At 40.0% G+C, this 23292-nt stretch overlaps 2 protein-coding genes across 5 annotated transcripts; both read left to right on the top strand.

Moving 5' to 3' along the window:
• The first annotated feature begins 566 nt into the window (after nt 1-566).
• On the top strand, nt 567-17916 carry l3mbtl1b (L3MBTL histone methyl-lysine binding protein 1b). Of its 4 annotated transcripts, XM_066673467.1 has the most exons (22): nt 1336-1834; nt 3028-3073; nt 3191-3307; nt 5676-5865; nt 7022-7196; nt 7535-7649; nt 7940-7991; nt 9023-9117; nt 9210-9314; nt 9495-9630; nt 9754-9845; nt 10640-10791; nt 11183-11259; nt 11379-11464; nt 12270-12380; nt 12573-12687; nt 12792-12891; nt 13732-13944; nt 14067-14128; nt 14242-14387; nt 14965-15027; nt 15387-17916. In XM_066673467.1, the coding sequence occupies exons 3-22, from the start codon at nt 3197-3199 to the stop codon at nt 15513-15515; spliced, it is 2325 nt and encodes a 774-aa protein (XP_066529564.1). In that variant the 5' UTR covers nt 1336-1834; nt 3028-3073; nt 3191-3196; the 3' UTR covers nt 15516-17916. The 4 variants fall into 4 exon arrangements, with proteins under 4 accessions (XP_066529547.1, XP_066529581.1, XP_066529564.1 ...); XM_066673450.1 differs by lacking the exons at nt 1336-1834; nt 3028-3073 and adding an exon at nt 567-1255; XM_066673458.1 differs by lacking the exon at nt 3028-3073.
• A 1164-nt stretch (nt 17917-19080) lies between these two features.
• Nucleotides 19081-23292, top strand: LOC136685812 (transmembrane protein 200A). Its single transcript, XM_066659441.1, has 2 exons — nt 19081-19210; nt 21926-23292. The coding sequence occupies exon 2, from the start codon at nt 21945-21947 to the stop codon at nt 22710-22712; it is 768 nt and encodes a 255-aa protein (XP_066515538.1). The 5' UTR covers nt 19081-19210; nt 21926-21944; the 3' UTR covers nt 22713-23292.

Here is a 23292-nt window from a genome sequence, read left to right as displayed (position 1 = left end):
AATACTCTTCTATGGAGATGGTACAAAGTGCACAGCTGAAAATCGGGGTGCATTTTATAGTAGCAGAAATTACTAGAAGATTTGTCTACAAACTTTTGGACACGTACGGAACCTTAGCAGCAAATTCCAGTACGGTTTATAAATCCTCTCCTTCTTTTGTGTGCGTACGCCGCCACCTGGTGGTGATACTGAAGAACTGCTCTATTCTGCCTATGCATTGTATCGAGTGTAGCTGAAAACGCAGCGCGTTTTTACACTACTTTTCTGCTGATCATCGCATCATATTCTATATAAAGTAGGGAAATTAACCTTTAAACACAAATTCCAACAAGCAACAAACCGAAGAAATACTCATTTTGGTTATTAATCAATCCGCAGCCGAGGAGCCGAACACGTGATTCGATTCAGGAAAACCGAAATCAGCGGACTACACAAATCAGTCTAATATCCGGGGGCTTTTGGTTTAACTTGGTAAAAGACTAACTGTTAAGGCGAGGTTGAGTTTGTAAAGTTCACCGAACGAAGGCACAGGCCACTGGCTAAAGGCCCTGCTTCACGGTCCCACACGGTTCTGTAGAAAATGGAGATAAGTGAAAGAGAAAAGCACATAAGGGACTCGTCTCTCTCTTCTGAACAACTCAGAAGTGTCAGACCTCATGGTTTACTCGTGCAATAGTCTATAGCTGTCCTAATTTTATACAGGCGCTCTAGTTTTAATGTCATTTTCTTATTAAACTCAGTCAAAATCGAAAGGTTTCTCGGTCTCTGACAGATTCTGATTATGTTTAAGGGTTTTTTTAAGAGTGGGGAAATGCGCTGTTAAGTTGTTTACAGTTCGCACAGGCCTAAAGCACAATTAATTTCCACTTCGTTAAAACGAGTACGTTACCATACGAATATATAGCAGTAGCTTTAAAAAATAACAAAAACAGACAAAATAGCTGTTGTGCTTGAGTTTAACATCATACATATTCCGTATGCTACTGATACGACTGCATCTTTGAGCTGGAAAAACTGTAAATATGAGCGCCCCATCACTGGAGGTCACTCCTATGATAACGTAAAGCTTCTGTAAAAAATGATTGTGAAGTTGTAGAGCTGTAAGTTTTCCGCAGCTCTCCATCTTCGTCGTTATCGGGATTGATTGTGGCGAAGTTGATCGAGATCAGAGAAGTTGGCAAGAGGCACAACACCTCGCGCAGGCGCACTGCGGCCAAGCCATCCAGCTCAAAATAAAAGAGTTAAGAGAAACGAGGTGAGTTGCACGATTTTTCTTTTAAAATACAGTCGCAATGCCACGGTTAACGGCTCAAACAGCGGCACGGGTGCGCGGAGGAGCGCTTGTTTAACCGTTTGCAGCTCACGCGGTCCTTCGCAGTCACGTTTAAAAGCGATAAAGATAAATAGAAGTGACAAGTTTGTGGGGAAGAAATTAAAAGCGAGCGTTTCGCGATTTTCCCCGCAGCCGGAGTTCCTTCTGTTGCTCGTCGGTTAACGGCGAGACGTTTAAAACGTCTTTGAGAGTGTTTTTTCCTCTTTTTCGGGGGCGCCACGAAACTGTTAAATTCGCCAGACAGTGGTCCGCTGCTAACATTAGGAGCTGTGATAGCCAGCCGGCTGTGTGTCTGAACTGGACCACAGTCCGCTGTAACTAACGTTCGGCGGCGGAGGCTAACACGGCTAGCCACGGCGCTAACGACATTCCGTGACAAGGGGAAAGTGAGGAGTTTGCCTGCGGAGAGAAAAACACTCACTTGCAACAGAACAAGTTGTACACACGACTCTCTCGTGCTGAGTAAAGGCTTTTCCGAATGACTTGAAGCAGACAACTCTGGTAATTTACATAGTTTAAACGTGTCGGCGGCCCTTTGCTATCCTCCGCCATTTTGTATCAGCAGAATGCTAATAATGGGCGCTCGGGCATTTACACTTTATTTATGGTCGGGATAAAATTCCTCGCAACCCCCCAAACCGAGATCCAAAACATGTTTTGAGTAAGTTGGGTTTCTCCTGGGGCTGGGCTCGGCCGCGGGGTCACTGTGGGAGCTGCCGTTTCGGGGCGGGTTTGATTTTAAACAAGCGAACGTTATTACAGTGTTTCCTCTACTGTATCCATCTAAACACGTTTAAACGAGTAGTTTTCCACGAGAAAACAGCACTGGGTGCGACATTTCCATTAAATGAGCCCGGGAAGTCCGCGTCCATCATCAAACCTGCGCATTTTCACAAGATTCTTTAAAAACAACGGAAAGCTGAACTTGTTCGTCTAACTTTTATTTCGCTCGCTTGCCCCCGTTTCAGACCCTCAGAATGTGTGCAACGAAGCGGGAAGACTTTATTTTGGGGCATGTTTCTCGACAAATTCTTTGCCAGGGAATTATAAATCCGTGTTTTTGTCCGTATTTAAGTGCTTGGTGCAATCCGTAGCGAGTCCGCCAGTCGCCCCCCGGTGGCTACGCGAGGAACCGGCGGAGACACGCGCTGCTCTTTCGTAAGTGCAGTTCAGTTGCGGGCGTTTCTCTGGCTGCACCCTTACAAAAATGTTCCGAGTGCTCGGTCCAGCTGGGTCCGAGCTCGGTTTTGTGAACAAGTTTTTGGGTCTAGTGCAGACTTGAGGCGTGTGAAATCCGCTGCAGGCTCCAGTGCAGCACCCGCACCTCTGTGAAGCGAAGAAATAACTACAACTGCGCAGAGAGTTGTGGCCTGCACAGCGCCCTGTTTACAGCGGCGGCGTCTCATGATATTAGGATTTATTATACACATCTATATATACTCCAAAACACATTTAAATCGCCAGCTGCCGCTTTTATTCTGCCAGTTTAACAAGAAGAGATCAGAAATGGGCCGACAGGACTTTAGTTCCATTATCTTAAACTGAAAGTTAAGAATTCCTTGTGTTCGTCTATACGTTTTTTTTAAAAGATAAAGTGTTGTGACCAGGACAATTTGATGCAAAGAAATGAAAGAAGTTCAGCTTTCTGTTATTTCAGTTTTTTGTGAAATGTTCAGATATGGTTTTCCACACAGTGTTTTGTGCATTCCGCGATGTCCTTTGGGATAGAGCCTGATCTAGGTTTGTGCGAGAAAACATTTCACTTTCAGCAGTTGTAAGGAATTTTGAAGAGAAAGTGGTTTGCCCAGTTCCATGTGCTTTGAAAATGATGACTTAGCTTCACTCTTACTCTGACAGGGGAAGATGACAGACACACCTCCCAGTGATGGCTCTGCCCCAGGAGCAGAGTTTGACATGATGACTGCTCTTGATTGGAAGGACGGCATAGCTACTTTGCCTGGCAGTGACATCAGGGTAAAGAGGCTCAGTGACAAAAAAATAAATAAAAGTAAAAATCTATTGACATTGCAGCTTAGTCCAGCAGTAGGGTTTGTCCATCTCCTATTAATACAGTTTAATGTGTGCTTATATTTTTTTATCATATTGCTTTAATTATTTCAGAGGTTCCCAACAACTCCGCTGCAGAAACCTCAAGTGGGAGAGTAGCAGCATAATCGTTGAAATTGATTTTTTTAAAAACATTACATTTACAGTTAGTTACATACGAACGAGGTTGATTCAGAGCGATAGTTTGTAAGTACCACTCAGTTAATCTGTTAGGTGTAACTACACTGAAGAGAACAGACACTTGTCGGAAAAGCCCACACTTATGGCCAGCCATTTGAGCTTGCATGTCCATGCAATGGTTCCAAAAGCTTTTGCCTTACATATGTGATTATTGTAAGTGTTTACTCAAAGCATTCGTGTTTGAAAATTGTTTAAATTGTAAGTAATTTATGTGATTATTAATATATCACTCTACTGCTTCACATCTCTGCATGACAGCCTGGCATGAGCTCTCCCACAGGAAGAAGATTTTTGACTGCTGTGGCTCAAAAATAATGAACGATTGAAGATATTATCCACACCAAAATCTGTTTTATCTTCATGGATTAAAGTGAATACAGAACTCTTTGAACTCTTGCCACAATATTACCTTTTCCCATACACACATTTGTGTGTGTGATTGGGTTTTTGCCTTTGACATCCACTTAAAACAAGACTTCTTAATTTGACTGAATGCCAGAAACACGTGGCGATTGTCAGTTGCTGACATATCATCCTGATACGATCACCTTTTCTCTGGGAATCAGGCCCAGGGCTTGCATTAATGCTGAGTTAGCATGTCAGTTGTGCTGTTGTTTGTTGTGGTTATGGCTGTAATGCGCCATAGAGTTTACCACAGCAGCAGTACCCATGCCTCCACATGGTCTGATGAACATGCCAGGGGAAGATGTCTGTCCAGTGGATGTAAAAAAGAAAAAAACATGTTGGGAACCCTTGATTTAATTCGCTGGTAAATTTGTTAAGACTCAGACTACCATTCTAAGAATGAAATGATCACTTGCTAAATATCGACAGTGTTATGAATAAAATATTTGACTTGTGGGTTCCATGCAGAAGATGCAAAGCATAGAATGTCTGTCACAAGGGAGTGTTGTTCAACATGTAAAAGCACACTATCTGAGACATGTAAATATGTAGGGTGTGAGTAGACATAATAAATGCCTGCTTAAAGTAACATTTATTTAGAATTACTCAAAATCATTGTGATGCTCCACAGACCTGTAATAGATAGAATAGAGCCTCTCTCGTTGCTACGCCGGGCACGCCACAGCCTCTTGTGTTCAGGGGAGTGCTGTAAAAGTTAAAAATTATACTCAACTCTAGGGGGAGCCCATGAGTAAAAAATAATCTTACCTAGTGTTCAGTTTTTTTTCTGCTCCAGGGGCTCCCCCTTGGGTAATACATTTTTAGAGCGCTGTACTGAAATCAATGGAAAGAACGAGGGGGTGGTTTCATACCCTCTTCCAAAAGTTACATAGAGCAGTTTATAAAGTAACAAGCCCAAAGTAGCAATGAGAAAGGCTCTGTTCTCCCTTTCACAGTTCAGTGAAGTATCACAATGATTTTGATGTTGAAATTCTAAGGTAAAAATATTACATGGTGTTCCTTTAAGTGTAATTAATATGCATATGCATTTTTTTCGCAGCTCGTACCTCAGGAAAAACAAGTATGGTTGTTTAAAAAGGGCACACCTGTGTTAGGGTTTTATATATATGCAGTGTTATGTATAAAACAAGACCAAACATTCTTAAAAATAGAAATTTAACGTTTTAAACACGTGTAGTTCAGTGAATATAAATTACAGATGGCACATGAATACTTTGTACGCATTTTTGGAAAACTGCAACTGCGTTCGTTCTTACATAAGTTGCCTTAATGAAAACCTAAGCCTGATACTAAAAATAAATATTTGCAGATATTTTGAGAATGTGTGCCAGTCAAGTCATACTAGTAATTCCAGATAACCAAGTGTTTATTAATCCAATTAATTTAAATTAAAATTTAAATGTGATTTATAGAAAAAAATAACCTTTCCTCGCTGACAGTGGCCTCCATGTCCCAGACCACACTGCAATGCACAATGATGATGCACGCATTCTATAAAGTACAGTTCAGTCAGAACTTAATATCAGTGAAATTGTAACTTGTTGGTATAAATATAAAAATATGTAGCATGTGTAAATAAGTAGAGGTAGTACAAGCGATGAAACACTTCATAATAGCCAATGTTATTGGATATGAAAACATGACTGTAGTGTGCTCCTTTGTTTTTAAGTTCCGGATGACTGAGTTTGGTACGCTGGAGATTGTAACAGATGCTGAGCCTAAAGACAAAGGAGAGGATCCTGCATGCCCACAGACTGACACCGCACCTTCCAAAAGCACCCCCCAGTCAGAGCCTCCCACACCTTCAAATCAGACACAGCAGTCCAAGACAGCCACAAACCAGCCAGCAGATTCAGAGGGTAAGAAATTAGGATAAAGAATGTAAATTTATTTATTACATTGCAATGACTGCCGTATATTTCAGAACAGTAGCAAACACTGACCTATAGCTATATTTTTTGTGTGTGTAAATTGATTTGTCAGTTGAATCATGCTTTGCAATTAAAATATACAGAAATGATTTTCTCTCCTTTAATTATGAATATAACAATGTTTTGTGTTGGATACTTAGGACAGTAGGGACCACAGATAGCCCATATTTGATCCTACTCTAAAACATAGCAATAAACCCAATACATGAGCCATCTAGGACAGGGGTCAGGAATAGAAGGAGTGCAGCCCCGGTCCCAACACAGACTCTGTCCGATCTGGACCTGGGCCTGTAACTGATAAACTATTAAGAGCTGTTTAATTTTGAACAGAGTGTGTGTTTGAAGTGGTATGACTCTTCTAGACGTTACGGTTTAGCACTCCAGGAAACTTACAGACTAATCACATGTGTTTCTGCATATCACACGTGAGGCTCCTCAGCCAATCAGATCTGTGCATTATGATGAGGGCTGTGACTCCACTGAGTGACACACACAGGGTCCAGATGCTGCTGTCATGGGGCCAGTAAAAACAGCCCAAGGGACGTGATCAAAGCTCTTTTGGGACACTTTCAGGACGACGGTGTGGTGTGAGTTAAAGCCAGAAACTTTAATAAAAAAGGAATAATTACCGGTTGAAATTCTTGAAACGCTGAACATGGATTCTGTTTACGGATAAAGTCCCGCCCCCCAGCAATAAGAGCCAATCAGATCGCTAGTTATGGAAAAGCAGTAAAGTCAACTGCAACTACAAAACTCATTAGTGACTTTATTTAAATATGCATTTATTTTGTTTTTTAAAATCATGTTTTACTTGAAATGAGAAAAGGCCATTTTTTTAGAGTATTTGTTATTTATAATTTTTAAAAAATCTTGTTGAAATGTAATTGAAAGTGTAAATTGATTTGACATTCAGTTGTTAACGACATAATGTTGCTATAACTACAAAGCTACTTATACATTATGTATTAGACCTTAATGAATTTTAATTAATTACCCATGATCTAGGGGTGCGGAAGACTGTTTGGAACCCTGTAGGTGTGGGTAAGTTTGTTATGAAGTTTCTCTTTTGTTGTTGCTGGAACAGCTTCCTCTGGCAAGCAGACACATGCAGACCGTTCCGTCGCAGTGAGCACTGGCCCTGAAGAAGACTCTAGTACAGATATGGTCAAATGTAAATCCTGTGGACACACAGGTTCTCAGTCGTCTTTCCTTCAAGGGAAGTTCTGCAGCCCTCCCTGTGTGCAGCCCAGTAGCGGCAGGTGACTATGCACACAGACAAAATAAGTGTAAAGCAGTATACACACTTGCTAAACTTTGCTTATTCCGACTTTGTGTAGTCTGTAAATTTTGAAGCAGCACGAGAGAGAGTAATGTAATTATCAAACATGTGTCAGTACAAACATAGGTACCTTTTGCTCATCCCTACTCTTAACATTTGTGAAAATAACAGCAGAAACTTTATTGTTTCAGCACCTCATAAGAAAGCGAAATCTGCAGAAGGACCAGTAATGGGGAATATATTTCATATATTGGTGCGTGGTTTTGGGTTAAAGTTTTTAAGGAATCTGTGTTTTTGTTTGTGTTTGGCGGTCGGTAGGTTGACCCCAGGTGATACAGGAGAAGGTGAGCGTTTGGGTAAACGAGTCCGAAAGAGGAAGAAGATGTTCATGGAGTCTGAGGATGAGGAGGAAGACAACATAGAAGAAGAGGAGGTGAGTTTCATTAATATATATATATATATATATATATATATATATATATATATATATATAGTCAGTCTTTGGATAGATCTGTATATATCGTAAAATGCAGGTGTATTATGTGTTTGTGTATGTAAAGTATGAGATATAAGAACAAGAGTGAATATAATGTGCTTGATGGTGGAATACCAGTGTAAGTTTATGACAAGGCTACGAATTTTAGAAGAATTTTAACTGGCATGTTAGATAATCATTAAACATCGAGATATTCACACTCAACAAGATTATCCTTTATGATCTAGGAGAAACTTAAATCTTCAAAAGGCAGAAAAGCAGCTAAACAAGCCAGACTGGGTAAGTGCCCAACATCGATACACGTTTACTTAACATGTATCCAGGGCAGGGCTGAACAATTAATCGATTTGAAATTCGAAATTGCAATTTGAAATCATGTGATTAGCAGATTGCAGACTGATTTATTATATATTTTTTAGAACGTCTGACCCACCTTGTGTGCCAAAACCTGCTCACAAATCACATATGCCTTGTGCTGGGATCAGATTTTTTTTACGCAACATATATCCAGCCTCTGAACCGAATCTGAGCGACGGGGGCAGGCAGCGGTCGTGTAGTGCGACTTCCCAAGGAAAAGTGGAGCATGTTAGAGTTGTTTGGTTCTTTTGGCCCGGTCTGACGTTTCCTACGACGTTCCTGACAATGACCAATAGGAGACAGAGCTCTGTCCCGAGCACATCTGTAAACATGGAGAAGAGAGAGAGGGAGGCTCTGCTGCAGCTGTCAGAGGAACAACCAAACTGAGGAAACGCTCTGGACGTGTAACACATTTCCTCAGGTTCTCTTTGTAGGAGACAGTCCACACCGTCCTCTCTGTAACACACAGGAACAGCCCACTATAGCTTTTACTACTTCTTTTTTTCAGAACAAAACCCCAGCATCACACAGTGCTTCTGTTGTGCCGTGATCCACAGTTTATAGCCCCGCCTCCCGACAACATCTGAACTCATGCATCGACACAAACGGATAGCGATCCGTGTCAAACGCGTAGTGTTCCGTCTCCCCCGACCGAGACACGGCACGAGTTTATAGCTCTAATCTGACACTGTATACATCGTGAAAGACAAAAATATTATGTAGTCTGATCCCGGCGTAAGTCGAATCAATGTATAGTCTCCAAATCCCAGGCAACACCACAAAAGTATATGAGCATGTTTTCCCCAAAGTGTTCAGCCCTAATCCAGGGACACTGATGCATTGGAACTAAATGTACTCATTACAGTTGGAATCTTGAACATAATTTGTATCATTGAAAAACATGCAGAAAAGGGGTTGTGTACTAATATACTGTTTTGATGCTGTTGCTATAGTAACTGCTGCTCCAGTGAAAAAAAAGGCTTGGAGCTGGGCAGCCTATTTGGAGGAGGAGAAATCTGTGGCTGCACCCTTGAAATTGTTTAAAGAGGTAAAATTGGATACATAATTTTAACACATATAATGAAGTCCTGAAGTAGGACAGAATGTTTACGTGTGTATTTTTGTGTGTATGTGTTTTAGCACCAGTCTTTTCCTCAGAGCAGGAATGGGTTTAAAGTTGGAATGAAGCTGGAGGGTTTGGACCCTTGTCATCCTGCACTCTTCTGTGTGCTTTCTGTGGCTGAGGTAACAGATGGTCAGAGACCACATTATGTTGTCCCTTGGTTTGTACACCAATGTTTTTGCGATGTGGAGTGGCTGCTGATATTAAATACTATTCATCTGCTCTTTGCAGTTGTAATACAGTGTTTTTCTGCATATATTCTTTGAAGAGGGGTTGAGTGTGATGTATCTTCTCCCTCTCAGGTCCAGGGTTACAGAATAAGGCTTCATTTTGACGGTTACCCTGAGTGCTATGACTTCTGGGTGAATGCAGACTCATGGGATGTGAAGCCACCAGGCTGGTGTGAAAAGATGGGTCTCAAGTTGCTACTGCCCAAAGGTGCTTAGAGGCAAAGGGGGGTGAACAGTTTATAAATGCTGTAATCGTATATCAAGTAAAGCATGATAACGCAATCTGGAATTTATTGACATTTATTATTTCCCTGTTTGTTCATTCTTGTAGGTTGCAAAGAGGGAGAATTTAACTGGAATACGTATGTTAAGAATTGTAGAGGCCAGTTGGCACCCAAACATCTCTTTAAAAGTCTTAATTCGGTAAGTGTTTAATGACAACATGGGTTAGACAGACTACTGAAACTACATGCTTCATTGTAGGAACGCAACAGTGATGCAACAAAAGTGTGGAAACAAATGTGATGCAATTTCCAATTAAGGCTCCTTAAGTTCTTACTCAATTACTTAGTGTACTTCACCCTTTAACCAAAATATTTATGACTGCTTGTTAGTTGAAAGAACGTCTACAGTTGTGGTCTTGTTTATTCATTTAAGACGTAATTTAATGAATGAAATGATTACTTTCCAACATGTTAGCGGTTTCAAACAGGATTGTACTCACTCTTGTTGTAGTCTGTAATATAATCCACTTGTATAAAATACAGAAGAATTAAAATAGATGAACGGTGTGTGTGGTGGTGGGGGGGTGAGGGAGGGGGGGGGGTTAGTTTTCTAAGACTACACCTCATAACCCTGTAGATATCTTAGAAAGATTTAAATTTAAGGCAAGTCTCACAAAAGAAATGAAGCTATAAAATAATGTGCATGGACACAGGATTGAAAATTGTAGGTACTTTTCTGTTGAATTGCTTATTTTCCTGATGCTGAAAAATAATAACTAGTACGTATAGATTTTTAAATTAAAATACGTTTTAATACAGGATGGTTTGTGACTTTGGCACAGTAGTGTTTGGTGTTTGAATACAAACCATTGCTTTTTATATTACCTTTTAGGAAAGAATTTTGATCAGACTTATTAGTTTGGAGTGTGGGAGAACTTATTTCTGTAATTTATGTTTGTGGTTACTAATGATATTTGTAATGGCTCCTTGCAGTCAGTCACTCCCTCGGGTTTCCGTGCTGGAATGAAGTTAGAAGCTGTTGACAGGAAAAACACATCGCTCGTCTGCGTAGCAACAATCTCCGCAGTGGTGGACAACCGGCTCCTCATTCACTTAGACAACTGTGATGATACATATGATTATTGGTAAGCCTTGTTGTACAGAGCATGTAATTAATGATATGATGCAATTTCAGATTAAAGTTAATTCATTATAAAATATGTGTGGCTTGTGCTTGTTTCCATGCCCGAAAGACCTCAAAATGAAAATGCTTTGGACTTTAATGTGTGTGTGTCTGTGTGTGTCTCTCTGTGTGTGTGTTAGTTACCTCCTTTTTTTTTTTATTACTGAGTACTGTCCCTTTTGCTGCTGTAACACTGAATTTCCCCACTGTGGGACTAATATCTTATAAGGGGCCTAACTGCATAATTACACTATTATCATTATGTTATTGGCATAAAATTACATTAATATTGTTTATCTCAATTATTTATGAGCAAATATTGGATGATCTCTTACGTCTGTATATTTTACCAGGTGTGATGCCAGCAGTCCATATATTCACCCAGTTGGCTACTGTGAGGAGGCAGAAATATCCCTGACCACACCTGCTGGTAAGACCTTTAAATCTATGAAGTGTTTGTTTTTGTTTATTTGAAACCATCACACAAAGCAGTAATAAAGCATCACACATCATTTGTATCAGTTGTCTCCTGTTCGGTTCTTATCTCAGAGTACAAACACCCTAAAAGTTTCTCATGGGAGAAATACCTGGAAGAGACAGGATCCCAGGCAGCACCCGCTAGAGCCTTCAAACAGGTCAGTGTGACCGAGCATGCTCACCTTGTTGAACAAAAGTTTTAGTCGAACAGATCAGCAGAAACAAACACAAAATCTCTCACTGAACTGGATCTTTTTTCTTTTTTTTTTAATCAAAGAGCAATCAAAAAAAGTTGCAGTCTGCAACTAAAAAAAAGACTGCAATTGCAGTCTGAAATGTAAAATATGATTCCTCCTGCTTTGTAGTAAACAACGTAGGTGAGTACATCATCACCTAATTGTTCACAAGAGTCTATAGGGAGTGTTGTGTTCATGAAGACAGCTGAGCCACTGAAGATGGAATTTACTCACCTTCCTGAAGAAAAGATACCTATTAATTAAACCTAAAAAATAGTTAAAAGTAACAGAAGTCTACAATTTAAAAACAAAGACCCTGATGCTGCTCATCATTCAGTAAAATCACTGACTAGAAGTTTGTACATTTTCTTTCTTGCTTGCACTTTAAAAAGTTATGCCCGTGTCAACAACATAGAATAAGTAGACATCTTCAGCTTTACAAGCAGTGCTGGTTTGTTTACGCAACCAGTGATACATGATAAAGGCTGATGATTTTTTTTTTTTTTGCCAATATTTTTGCTAATATATTTGCTACCACTTTTTTTTTAATACCAGCTGCCCCCTTTTTAGATGTGAAGTAGTTAATGGAACTTGCTTCTAACTTACTCTCACAGTTAAGAATTGCACCACAAGGGTTCGCCATTTCTCACCACCTCCCTCACATGTAAGTACTGTTTCACAATAGGGTAATGTTGTGTGTCACACCAATGACACTTTGTGCTTGCAGAGACCACCACATGGGTTACAAATAGGGATGAAGCTTGAGGCAGTGGATAAACGGAATCCCATGCTCATTCGTGTAGCCACAATATCTGACACGGATGACCACAGAGTGAAGGTACTCTTCTTATACGAGCTACATAAGATCATCTTTTGCATTATTGTTAATTGTTATGCATTTCTTTTACTCTAGATATGAACAGAACCCCAGAACATTGTTTATTTGTAAGAAACAACCTTGTACACTTCACTGATGGTGACAGTCTTGACCTCTGAGTATTTGTATATATTAGTAAATTTATTTATGCAGATCCATTTTGATGGCTGGAGTGAGGAGTATGATTACTGGCTGGATGCTGATAGCACAGACCTGCATCCTATGAGCTGGTGCCAGAAGACTGGACATCCTCTACAGCACCCCAACGGTAGCGCGCACACACACACACACACACACACATTGTGTGTGTTAATTACGCACATTTTCTATAGCTCTGTGAATGAAATAAATATTAAATTTTATTTCCTTCAGGTTCCAGTGATCCCCCACCACCCCCAGGGCAAGGTTGCCCTACTCCAGGATGCAATGGTGTGGGACACATCAAAGGACCTCGATATGGAACTCACTACACGTTAGTATACAATGCAAACCTATATATATATATATATATATATATATATATATATATATATATATACAAAAGGTGAGTCAAAAGTTGGAGGACGCACTTTTATTTCAGAAACAAAAGGGAAAAAAACAGTAATGGGGGCGTGGCCTGTCTTTTAGACTGTGTTCAGAACATGGCCGCCATCTTGAAAGCTACCATATTGGATCCTTTCCATTAGGAAGGTGGTCATGTAGCAGATCAAAGACGCCCAGAATTGCCTCAGAAATCGATTGCCACAATGAGATTTGCAGTATCTTATGTGGTATAAAAATGATCAACACAGAAATTTCAAAACATTTTTTGCTCATTACAGGCTCGACCAGACCCTAAATCCATCACCATCTTGGGTCAGAATGGATATGAACACTGTTTCCTGTAGCACTGAGCATTTAGGGTCTGGTCGAGTCTGTAACAAGACGGGAGAGAGAGAGAGTTAGCACTTCACAGACTTCAAATTTATGTTGCAATAATACATTTGAGGAGAATACATATGGAATATTAATGTATGATTAAAAAACATATTACAAGTTAATCACATAAAATACCCTATGAAGTATAGGTGATCAAGTGATAAATGGCGCCCTCATGTGTTTGTCTTGTAGAATAGTTTCTATGGTAAGTCTAAAAAGCCATAAAATTTAAAATATGATTTTAAATGATGCTAAGCGTTTATCTATACATATATATTAATGATCCATGGTCACTTGTTAATATCTTTTACATGTATCACTCTTCATTGTTGTGATAATATATAAGGGGCAGATGATTCACAATAACCTCCTTCTCTCGCTCTCCTACTCTCAGGGCGGTAAGCTGTCCATACTCTGAAATGAATTTTAATAAAGAGGGACTTTTACCAGACAGGCTGAGCGGAGAGAGACCAGTCACTCTTAGTGGACCTCCAAGAAATCGCCGTACAGAATCGGTCTCTCAAACACCTACTCCGACGCCTGCTCACACAACCACGGGCAACAACACGGAGCCCACTGAAAACACAGAGCACTCCCCACCAGCCAGGTGAAGGAGGCCCTGAATTATAACTGTTAAGGAGTGAGAATTCACCCACTCAGTTGAATGTGGTAGGAGAGCTGTCAGTATGCTTTCTGTGTCTTATTTCTCTTTTCCCCCTACTGTTGTAGAACTGCCACAGCGCCCAAATGCATGAAGCCCCATCAGGTGAAACAGGAAGGCAATGGAAAAGGTAGTCCCCAGAATGCCTAATGTTTGATTCATGGGACTTGTCTGAGAGAACATGTAATATATTACAATAATAATATATGTCTACTGAGTCTCTAAATCGTGTATGTTTTGTAGATTCACTGCAGCAGTTCTTGCATGACTCTGTGTTCTCTGGCTGGGAACCACCCAAATTTCAGCAGTGTTGGGAGAAACATGGAAAACTGCTCCCTGAAGCCTTGGGCCTCAGCGCTAAAACTGTGGCCAAATGGAGCACAGAAGAGGTATAAATGTACACTGATGCAGTCTACACTAATAATGTTGAGAAGTACATATAATGAATAATGTACAAAGTTTCAGGCACCTAGGATTATTGTTTAAAACAGTTTATGCTTTCAGTATGTGTGGTGTTTTGTATAAATGTATAACGTATACGTAAATGTATAAATAATGTGAGCTAGTGTGAAGAACAAAGTTTTTTCCAGATGTTCTCCTTTACACTTGATTTAAAAGAAATGAACAGAACAAAGATTTAACATAATGAAGTATTTAGTAACCACTAAAAATAATACAGGACCGAGGAGAGATGTGGAAGGGGTTAAACCTGCACATTCATATTCATTTATTCATTGTCTGTTACCACTGAGCACATTCCCATACAGAACATCACTATTTACTGTAATAATTTTATTAGTTTTTATTCTAATATTAGGTTTTGGGTTTGAGAAATGTATTCTTTTATTTTTTTTGCTAAATATTCTTAAGCTCAGATAAATAGCTTTTTAAATCTCATTTCCTCAAAAACATTTGCACATTACTGTGTGTATATTAATCTTTTTTTTTTATTCTGTGCCCCTTCAGGTTGCAAGTTTTGTACGGAAGTTACCAGGCTGCAGGGAACATGCTGCCATTTTCAGGAATGAGGTAAAAATAAATACTCAACACAAAAAAGACGACACTCTTAATTATTATTATTATTATTATCAATATTACTTATTCCTAAAATATTTATTATAATAATTCATCAAATAATATGAAATATCTGGCACCCACAGTTCTGTAGAGTAATGTTTAATGTTAAATGGTTTGTAGTGTTCTCTACTATTCAGTTAATCTCAGAAAAGAGTGCAGGGAGAATGAGCAGAGAAATGCATGTCCTGCTGATATCTGTTGATGTGTTTAAAGTACAAAAAAAAAAAAAACCTAAGTGTAATATTGTCTCTGCACTCACATGAAAATACTTTAAATCTTTTTCTTTTCCTTTTTTTTTGCCCTTCCTTTAGCAAATCGATGGTGAGGCCTTCCTCCTTCTCACACAGTCAGACATTGTAAAGATTTTAAGCATCAAGCTGGGCCCAGCACTTAAAATCTACAACTGCATCCTTATGCTAAAGAGTGCGGATGAGGAGTAGCCCTTCCCTGAGTCACCAGGCTTAGCACAGACTAGTGTCAAAATGTCTCGCCACACCCTGTCCTGTTTATGCCCAATCTGTACAGTAGCGATAAAGGCAAGTTGTGACCGATCACTGGAGATGCCCTCAGATGAAGTGGTAATCCAGCAGATGAAAGACTTTATGGTTGTTGTTGCTCCTGAAACTCTGGTTTACTCAGAATGTCCTTTAATAAACACGAGCAATCAGAATATTTAAGTGGAGAACCATGCTGCTGCACAGATACAAATCCAGTCACATCCTTCTTCACATTCTGCCCTTTAATTTACTCCACTCTCTCCTGCTTTAACTTATTCCCAGTTTCATTTGATGGATTGGTTCTTATTGACTTTCCCCACTGAGAGAGCTTGGTCCTAAGGCACCATATCGCTGGCTGGTTATTAATATTATTTATGCTTTTATGGAAACTAAATGTGTGCTGATGTTGGAAGGCCGAACAAATTCCACCTCGGTGGACCTTTTACTTGAAATGTACAAAGTAATTTTTAAAAAGATGCAAAAATCCGATCTTTGTAAATGAACCTGCAGCACACACCTGAAATGGTCAGAATGGGTAAATGTATAAGACCATTAGGGTGAGCTGTGTGAGTCTGTGTGTGGACGAGTGTGTCTATGCGAGTGTAAGCGCTTCTGTAAAAGCACGAGAGAAAGAGTGGGGTTTTTTGTTTGTTTGTTTTGGGTTTTTTTTTTCCTTTCCCTTTTTAGGGGAAAATCTTACAATGAATGTCTCGGTTGGTGTTTATTGATATGAAAATTGTGCTCATTTGAAATTTAAAAACTGTAAACTGATGTACAGTGAATTCCTCCATGTTCTAAGAACGACTTACAGATGTGTGTGTATTTTGATCCTCAGAGGGCCTGAGTGAATGTGTTTGTACAGAAAAAACCTGCTGAGGGATTTCGTTGAAAATAAACAGACAGGAAAAAAGTAAACTATAGTGTGAAAGAATGAACTAATGAAATAAAATTAAGCTCTGAATTACAACCTGAGATGAGGCAGTTAGTGTCTGCTATACATGGTATTTTTCTGTGTGCACGTAATGAGAGAAATAGGACTTAAAGGTGATAATGCAGGATTCAAGACTGGGGAACAAACAATAATGTTTGAAAACCTGAGGCACAGTGGACAGATTGGGCTTGAGCTCAGTAAAAAAAAAACAGGCTCCAGAAGTTGAGAAATGCATTTGACACCCAGGATCTTAAAAGATCTACAAGTGAAATGATGTGTCTTCAAACAAAGATCAGAATTTTTAAGACTATGTCTGCTTTTGAGGGTTTTCATAGATACCTAATCTGGACACCAAGAAAGTGGGACCCAAAGGCCCATCCCATTCCAAAGGCATGCTCCTAAATAAATCAATAAATTCATATTTAAAAAATGTAATTTAATACTTAGCTCAAACAGTAAGGTAGTGTCTCTGTTACAGCTTCAGGGTCCTGGAGGTTGTGGGTTGAGTCCCACTCTGGGTGACTGTGAGGAGTGTGGTGTGTTCTCCCTGTGTCTGTGTGGGTTTCCTCCGGGTGACTGTCTGTGAGGAGTGTGGTGTGTTCTCCCTGTGTCTGCGTGGGTTTCCTCCGGGTGACTATCTGTGAGGAGTGTGGTGTGTTCTCCCTGTGTCTGTGTGTGTTTCCTCCGGGTGACTGTCTGTGAGGAGTGTGGTGTGTTCTCCCTGTGTCTGCATGGGTTTTCCTCCGGGCGATTGTCTGTGAGGAGTGTGGTGTGTTCTCCCCGTGTTTGTGTGGGTTTCCTCCAGGCGACTGTCTGTGAGGAGTGTGGTGTGTTCTCCCTGTGTCTGCGTGAGTGTCCTCCAGGTGACTGTCTGTGAGGAGTGTGGTGTGTTCTCCCTGTGTCTGTGTGTGTTTCCTCCGGGTGACTGTCTGTGAGGAGTGTGGTGTGTTCTCCCTGTGTCTGCATGGGTTTTCCTCCGGGCGATTGTCTGTGAGGAGTGTGGTGTGTTCTCCCCGTGTCTGCGTGGGTTTCCTCCGGGCGATTATCTGTGAGGAGTGTGGTGTGTTCTCCCCGTGTCTGCGTGGGTTTCCTCCGGGCGATTATCTGTGAGGACTGTGGTGTGTTCTCTCTGTGTCTGCGTGGGTTTCCTCCGGGTGCTCCGGTTTTCTCCCACACTCCAAAAACACACGTTGGTAGGTGGATTGGAGACTCAAAAGTGTCTGTAGGTGTGAGTGAATGTGTGAGTGTGTGTTGCCCTGTGAAGGACTCCAGGGTGTGTTCCCACCTTGCACCCAGTGATTTCGTGTAGGTTCCGGACCCACCGGTGCCCTGAACAGGATAAGAGTTACAGACAGTGAATGAAAATCATTTCATGCCTCTCTTTATTCCAGTTCTTGTGAAAGTAACTAGTTCCCAAAGGTACAGTTCAATTTAATAAAAATTTAAAGAATGCTTCTAGTGTTTTTTTTGTTTTTTTTTTGACACACCATGTCCATGTGCCTTTACGTGCTAAAAGAAATAAAGCAATAAGCAAAAATAATATCCTAATGCTGCACACCTTTAGAACTAACCCTGCCAAGCTTTTGAGCTGGGATTTCAGCTGTAGGCCAGCAGTGGAGAAGTAAGTGAATATTAATTGTAGATGTAGAGTTGCATCTAAGCCACTTTTAAGGCTTTAGGGGATTTCAAAACTATGAAGTAGTTCCTTAACATTTAATTCTGATGAACAGTGGTAGGACTTTAAACAAAAACGGGACTCGGCATTTGTGCAAATCTTTGTAGATAACTGCCCCCAACATATTTAAAGCTAGCAATGTTAAGAGACAGGAGAAAAGCTCCTATCAGCCTCTAAAATAGACTTTCACAGTGGACAAACACCTCTGCAGCCTGACGTGTCTTGATAAGTATTTTTATGTTAAATACATTTTTTTGTCTGATTCTGAAAATAAATAAAGGTTGTACTCTCATTTGCTAAGGTACAATCTATTTGAATCTTTCAATGGAGAAATTCTGTTTTTAAAGTCATCTGTTCCCCAACAACACCTTACTAACATTTAAGGCGAACAGAACCTTCGGCCTGAAAGCACCATAAATGAAGCAGTGCTCTTTTGTAATGTACTCCCTCAGTCATTAATGGTGCCTGAAAACAACAATCCAGGACCCTCAAAGCTGGGGATATTTTACTAAGCTCCATGTCAATGCTGAGATTTCATTAGTACGACTCCAATCTAAAGAGCACTGTTGGTGCAGAAGGAATAAATGTTAGTTCGACGTGTCTAGAATGTATAATAAACAGTGACCACTAAGAGCTGGTGTGTAAAATAAGCTGGAATCCCAAATGGCTCTAAGAATAGGTCAGTGTGCCCACCATGGGACTGAGCAGGCCTGTACAAATCTTCCCATGACCCTTCACCAGTCTCCCTCTCTATATCTCCCTCTATCTCTCTCTCTCTCTTTTACTCCACCCTCTTTCCCTCTCTACGTCACGGGGGTTACACTCACTCCTCTGTGCACATCTGTCACACACTCTTCCACTGGAACATAATGATAGTGCTCCATAGTGCTGAAGCCCAGATGAAGAAAGTAGCTTCTTGACTCTGGATGACCTCTCACTGACCCCATGGATCCCTCCTCAGTCAGGCTTTACCTAGACAGGAGCAAGCAAGGACACCAAGCACTAAAGCTCTGAAGAGTTTACTACCCAAAGGTAGGCTTTTAATATTTGTATTCACATATGTTTATTCACCAGATTCATGTTTGGCAGATGCTGTCCATTTTGTCTGTTTCTTGTGAAAAGGACAGCAATGGAAATAAGCCTTGGGGCTTTATTATGTTTTAATCCCTGATCATTTGAAGTGTACAACTACAGCTGTGCAGTGATGTGTGTTTTTAACATTTCACTGTGGAGCAATGGACTTGTTTTCTGGTGTAATGCAGCTCTAATCAGTAGCATAGGCATGAGTTGGAGTGGTGTTTGTGATCCAGAACTCTCATCCACCACCAAACTGCCTTCAGATCTTCACAAGAAGGTTCTAGCCTCTAAAGGATAGAGGATCATGCAAAAAGAACTGAGTATTGTTATGAAAAGAGGCATGTACAGATCTCAAAAGATTCTACAATGTTAAATTAACTATAACATTTTAGATTTATTTTATCTAGACATTGCTTGAAAGCTACAAATAGACCTCCACCAAAAGGGGTTTAAAATGCATTTCTTTTGTTTCACAAGCAAAGGAATCTTCATATCCCTGCTATGTTTATTATCCTGCAATGCTCAGATTAAATTTGTTTTTCTTGTTCCCTTTTCGCTGCCTGGTCTGTGTTTAGATAAGGGCTTGTGGTCAGATCTGAACGGAAAGGTCAGATTCCATGGGTTAAGATGTAATGGTCAGTTTACAGTGGTCTACACCAGTGGTTACAAATCAGACCTGCACTGTAGGGCTCAATGCTGGTGAACATTATCCAGCATTTTTTCTGAAATGACAGATTAATAGGCAGTTTGTCCCCATTTTTGCTGCAGTAACTTTTACTCAGGGTTTATGCTGGATGCTTGAACACTGTTGAGGGGATTTGATGAGGTTAGATTAATCCTCCAGTAAAGGAGGAAGCTCCAACAAACAAGAGAACTACCCCACAGACCAATGCCTAGAAGTTTAATGTCCTTACAGCTCACATATTTGTCAGCATTGTGACTTTTAAGCTCATGTGCAAACATACTGGAAAATCCCATTGTGTTTTATAGAGATATATAAGCTGTATCTGTTGTTCTGAATATACGTGTCCACTAAAGGTGTAATTAGCTGTGTCTCTTAGGGTGTATAAAACTTCTGGACGAATGGCTGTAGCCAGGGTTTAAACTGAAGCTGTGTCTCAAATGGCTCTCTATTCACTATATAGAGTCCACTATTATAGGCAGCTGAATTCAGTATGATTCCAATTAAAACATTATTTATGACAAATACATTTGTGTCTTTCAATGAGCAAGGTTCATTTGGTTATTGGCAGGCTTTATCGTCAATATTAAAATAAAATATTAACATGGAATAGGGTTAGCTTCCTCAACTTGTGAACACTGCTAGCTACATGCTAATGTCTGCCTTTCAGGTCAAGTAGCAAGCGCCAATTGATAAAAGCCCTTGTCAAAAAAATATATATATATACTTAAGTTATGTTATTTTGGAAGCACACATTTGTACTAAATCACTACTCATTTAAATTATATTATGTTACTTTTAAATACACGGAAAATATAAGTCAAATGTTATTTTTGTCACTCTACTTTAATACAATTGATATATATTTCCCTGAGCTCTAAAACACATTAATAAAATATAAAATAAAAGTCACTAATATAAACAGACAACGTCAAAATGATCACTAATGAAATGATGCAGTAACACAAAATATACCAATATGTTACATACTAATTGTAAATGATAAGAATTTGACTTATACAACTCTAAGAATATAAATAAATTTAAAGTGTATTTTATTTGCAGAAATATGGCTAGTTCACTCAGTGTATATTTTAAGTGTAACTTAATGTGATTTAAATTACATATTAGTAATGATTTACTACTAATTTAGTGCTAATTAGTGGTTCCAAAAAAGTACACTTTAAGTTTACTCTCTCTTTTCCACAAGGGTCAGTTAGTGTCAATATTAAAAATACACATTAATAAGAATTATAATGTGTTGTTAACACATCAGCTAGGTTCCTCAGCCATGTTGTTATTGGAAATGGATTTACATTTTGCAATAGTGAATCACAGACACGTTTAATGTTTGCTCTAGCCTTATGCTAACACATTAGCAAATTAGCTATGTTTGATCTGTGTGTTAGTGTTTGGCTCAGCGTCATCCAGGAAAAATGCTGGGAAAACAGAGCTCTTGTTCAAAAGATGGGATGTTTTGAGCAAGCGACAAGGCTGCTTACAGGATTACAAATCGTCCGCTAGTTTTTGAAAAACAGCACCTTAAATGGATACTAAAATGACCAGAAGTCCTGGTCTCAGTTAATAAAATTCTGTTTCTGTGCAAGAGAACTTCCTACAATACATAAACATATAAAAAATTAATATTAGAAAACACAGTAAACATATTTGTTCAGTGGGTGTTGGTAAACTTAAAACACAAAAGTACAAAAAAAATTAAAGGAACGCTGTGTAAGATTTGGTATTTTTGCTCCTGGACTCCCCCTACGACTGCAGAATGTAATTCACTTTTACTGTGCTGCCCTGAAATCAAGAGGTGAGAGTAGGGATGGAGTTGTTTCCTATGTGCTACTCTTAAGCTTAAGAACATGAACATTTCCAACCAATTTATCACTTTGCCAGGCACTAAAATACAACTTCCATGTAGTAAACTCAGAAATTCATAAGGCAAATATAATCCTGCTGTCTTCATTTGTCCTCTTTCTCAGCAGCAGCAGTTGGTCTGGGATGGACGAGTGTACAGTAAAAGGCATGTCTGGTTTGGAGTCAGACACTTCAGTTCTTCAGAAGAATCCCGGACCTGTGATCCATGGACTGCGTCTTCGCTCGCCTCCTGGAGCTTGTGTGCTGTTTGCTGGTGTGCTGCTACTTGTTGGAATAGGTGTGGCTGTCGGGGGCTACTGGCCTCACCACACCCGGCGGCCAGACAAACTCAAATTGGTTGGACCCATCATCATGGGGGTAGGCCTGTTTATCTTTATCTGTGCCAACACACTCCTCTTTGAGAACAGGGACCGCAGCTGTGGTCATCAACGGAGACAGAGTAAAAAAACCAAATATAAAGCTTCACTAACTCAGTCAGAGAGGTACAGGGACACTAGATCCACCAGACTTCCAGAGGTCAGAGCAAGCATCAACAGGGACATCCTGGTCTTGTCTGAGCTCAACATCCACTGTCTACAAGAAGGAATGGTCATCCCCACTCTGAAGTGCTCTTCCCCCTCTTCTGATTCCTGCAACTCCAGTCAAGTGAATTTTGATATGAACAGAGCGTCTCCTCCCCCAGAAGACAGGGGCATAGTTACACTGACCCTTCCTGTCATCAAAGTAAACAACTGCCTTATAAGCTGCCCAGAAGCTCCACCTCTTCCAGAGCGCACCTATCGGAGCAGGGTGGGAGTGGCCACTGAAACAAATCTGGGATCAGCCCAAATAGAGCATCCCAGTTCTGCTCTGATGAGAGAATACAAATACATAGAGATTGAAGAGCAGTAGAATCTAAAGGAATTGGCAAATACTGTATTTTAAATTTAGTAGGAGGACCACAGCTTTACTTTCTGCCTATTTTACCTCTTATAAATCATTTTATGTACCTTTTGTTCCTTTTAAATTCCATAATCCATCAATAACTCATTTCCACTGTTACTCACTCCTACTCTTCCTTCAAGCATTTAAAGAAACAGTGTTTAAACTACAGCTTCAAACTCATGGTGATGCTTCACTGACCTGTAATAGAATGGCCTTGTCATTGCTATTCCCTGCTCAGCACTGCAGAAACGGCACTGTGTATATTAGGATCCATTCCCTCCCTGCGTAATGGTTTGAGGACAGATGATTTCTGTAAACATTAATTACACTCTTCAATCGTAGGGGGAGCTCAGGAACAAAAATACCAAATGTAGTGTTCCTTTAATGAAATATATCAGACCTTCTACACCACATTAAATGGGCCAACATGGGTTCCTTAAACTGTGCTATAAGAGAACCACCCTTGGTTTCCTACAATCCTTTCAGTGGATGGGTCTTTTATAGCCATTAAAATACTTCAAAGAACATGTGCAGCCTTTTTTAAGGA

The sequence above is a fragment of the Hoplias malabaricus genome, chromosome 1, assembly GCF_029633855.1.
Source record: "Hoplias malabaricus isolate fHopMal1 chromosome 1, fHopMal1.hap1, whole genome shotgun sequence".
Classification (NCBI taxonomy): Eukaryota; Metazoa; Chordata; class Actinopteri; order Characiformes; family Erythrinidae; genus Hoplias; species Hoplias malabaricus.
The sequence above is the reverse complement of the archived record's forward strand: the minus strand, read 5'-3'. Positions and strand labels throughout refer to the sequence as shown.

Excerpts from the sequence above, each read along its gene's own strand:
- LOC136685812 (XM_066659441.1), top strand. The coding sequence starts at position 21,945 with ATGGACGAGTGTACAGTAAAAGGCATGTCTGGTTTGGAGTCAGACACT.
- l3mbtl1b (XM_066673450.1), top strand. The coding sequence starts at position 3,197 with ATGACAGACACACCTCCCAGTGATGGCTCTGCCCCAGGAGCAGAGTTT. Across the intron at positions 5,866-7,021 it reads CCAGCCAGCAGATTCAGAGG|CTTCCTCTGGCAAGCAGACA; the intron begins GTAAGAAATTAG and ends TTGCTGGAACAG. Across the intron at positions 12,892-13,731 it reads CGATATGGAACTCACTACAC|GGCGGTAAGCTGTCCATACT; the intron begins GTTAGTATACAA and ends TCCTACTCTCAG.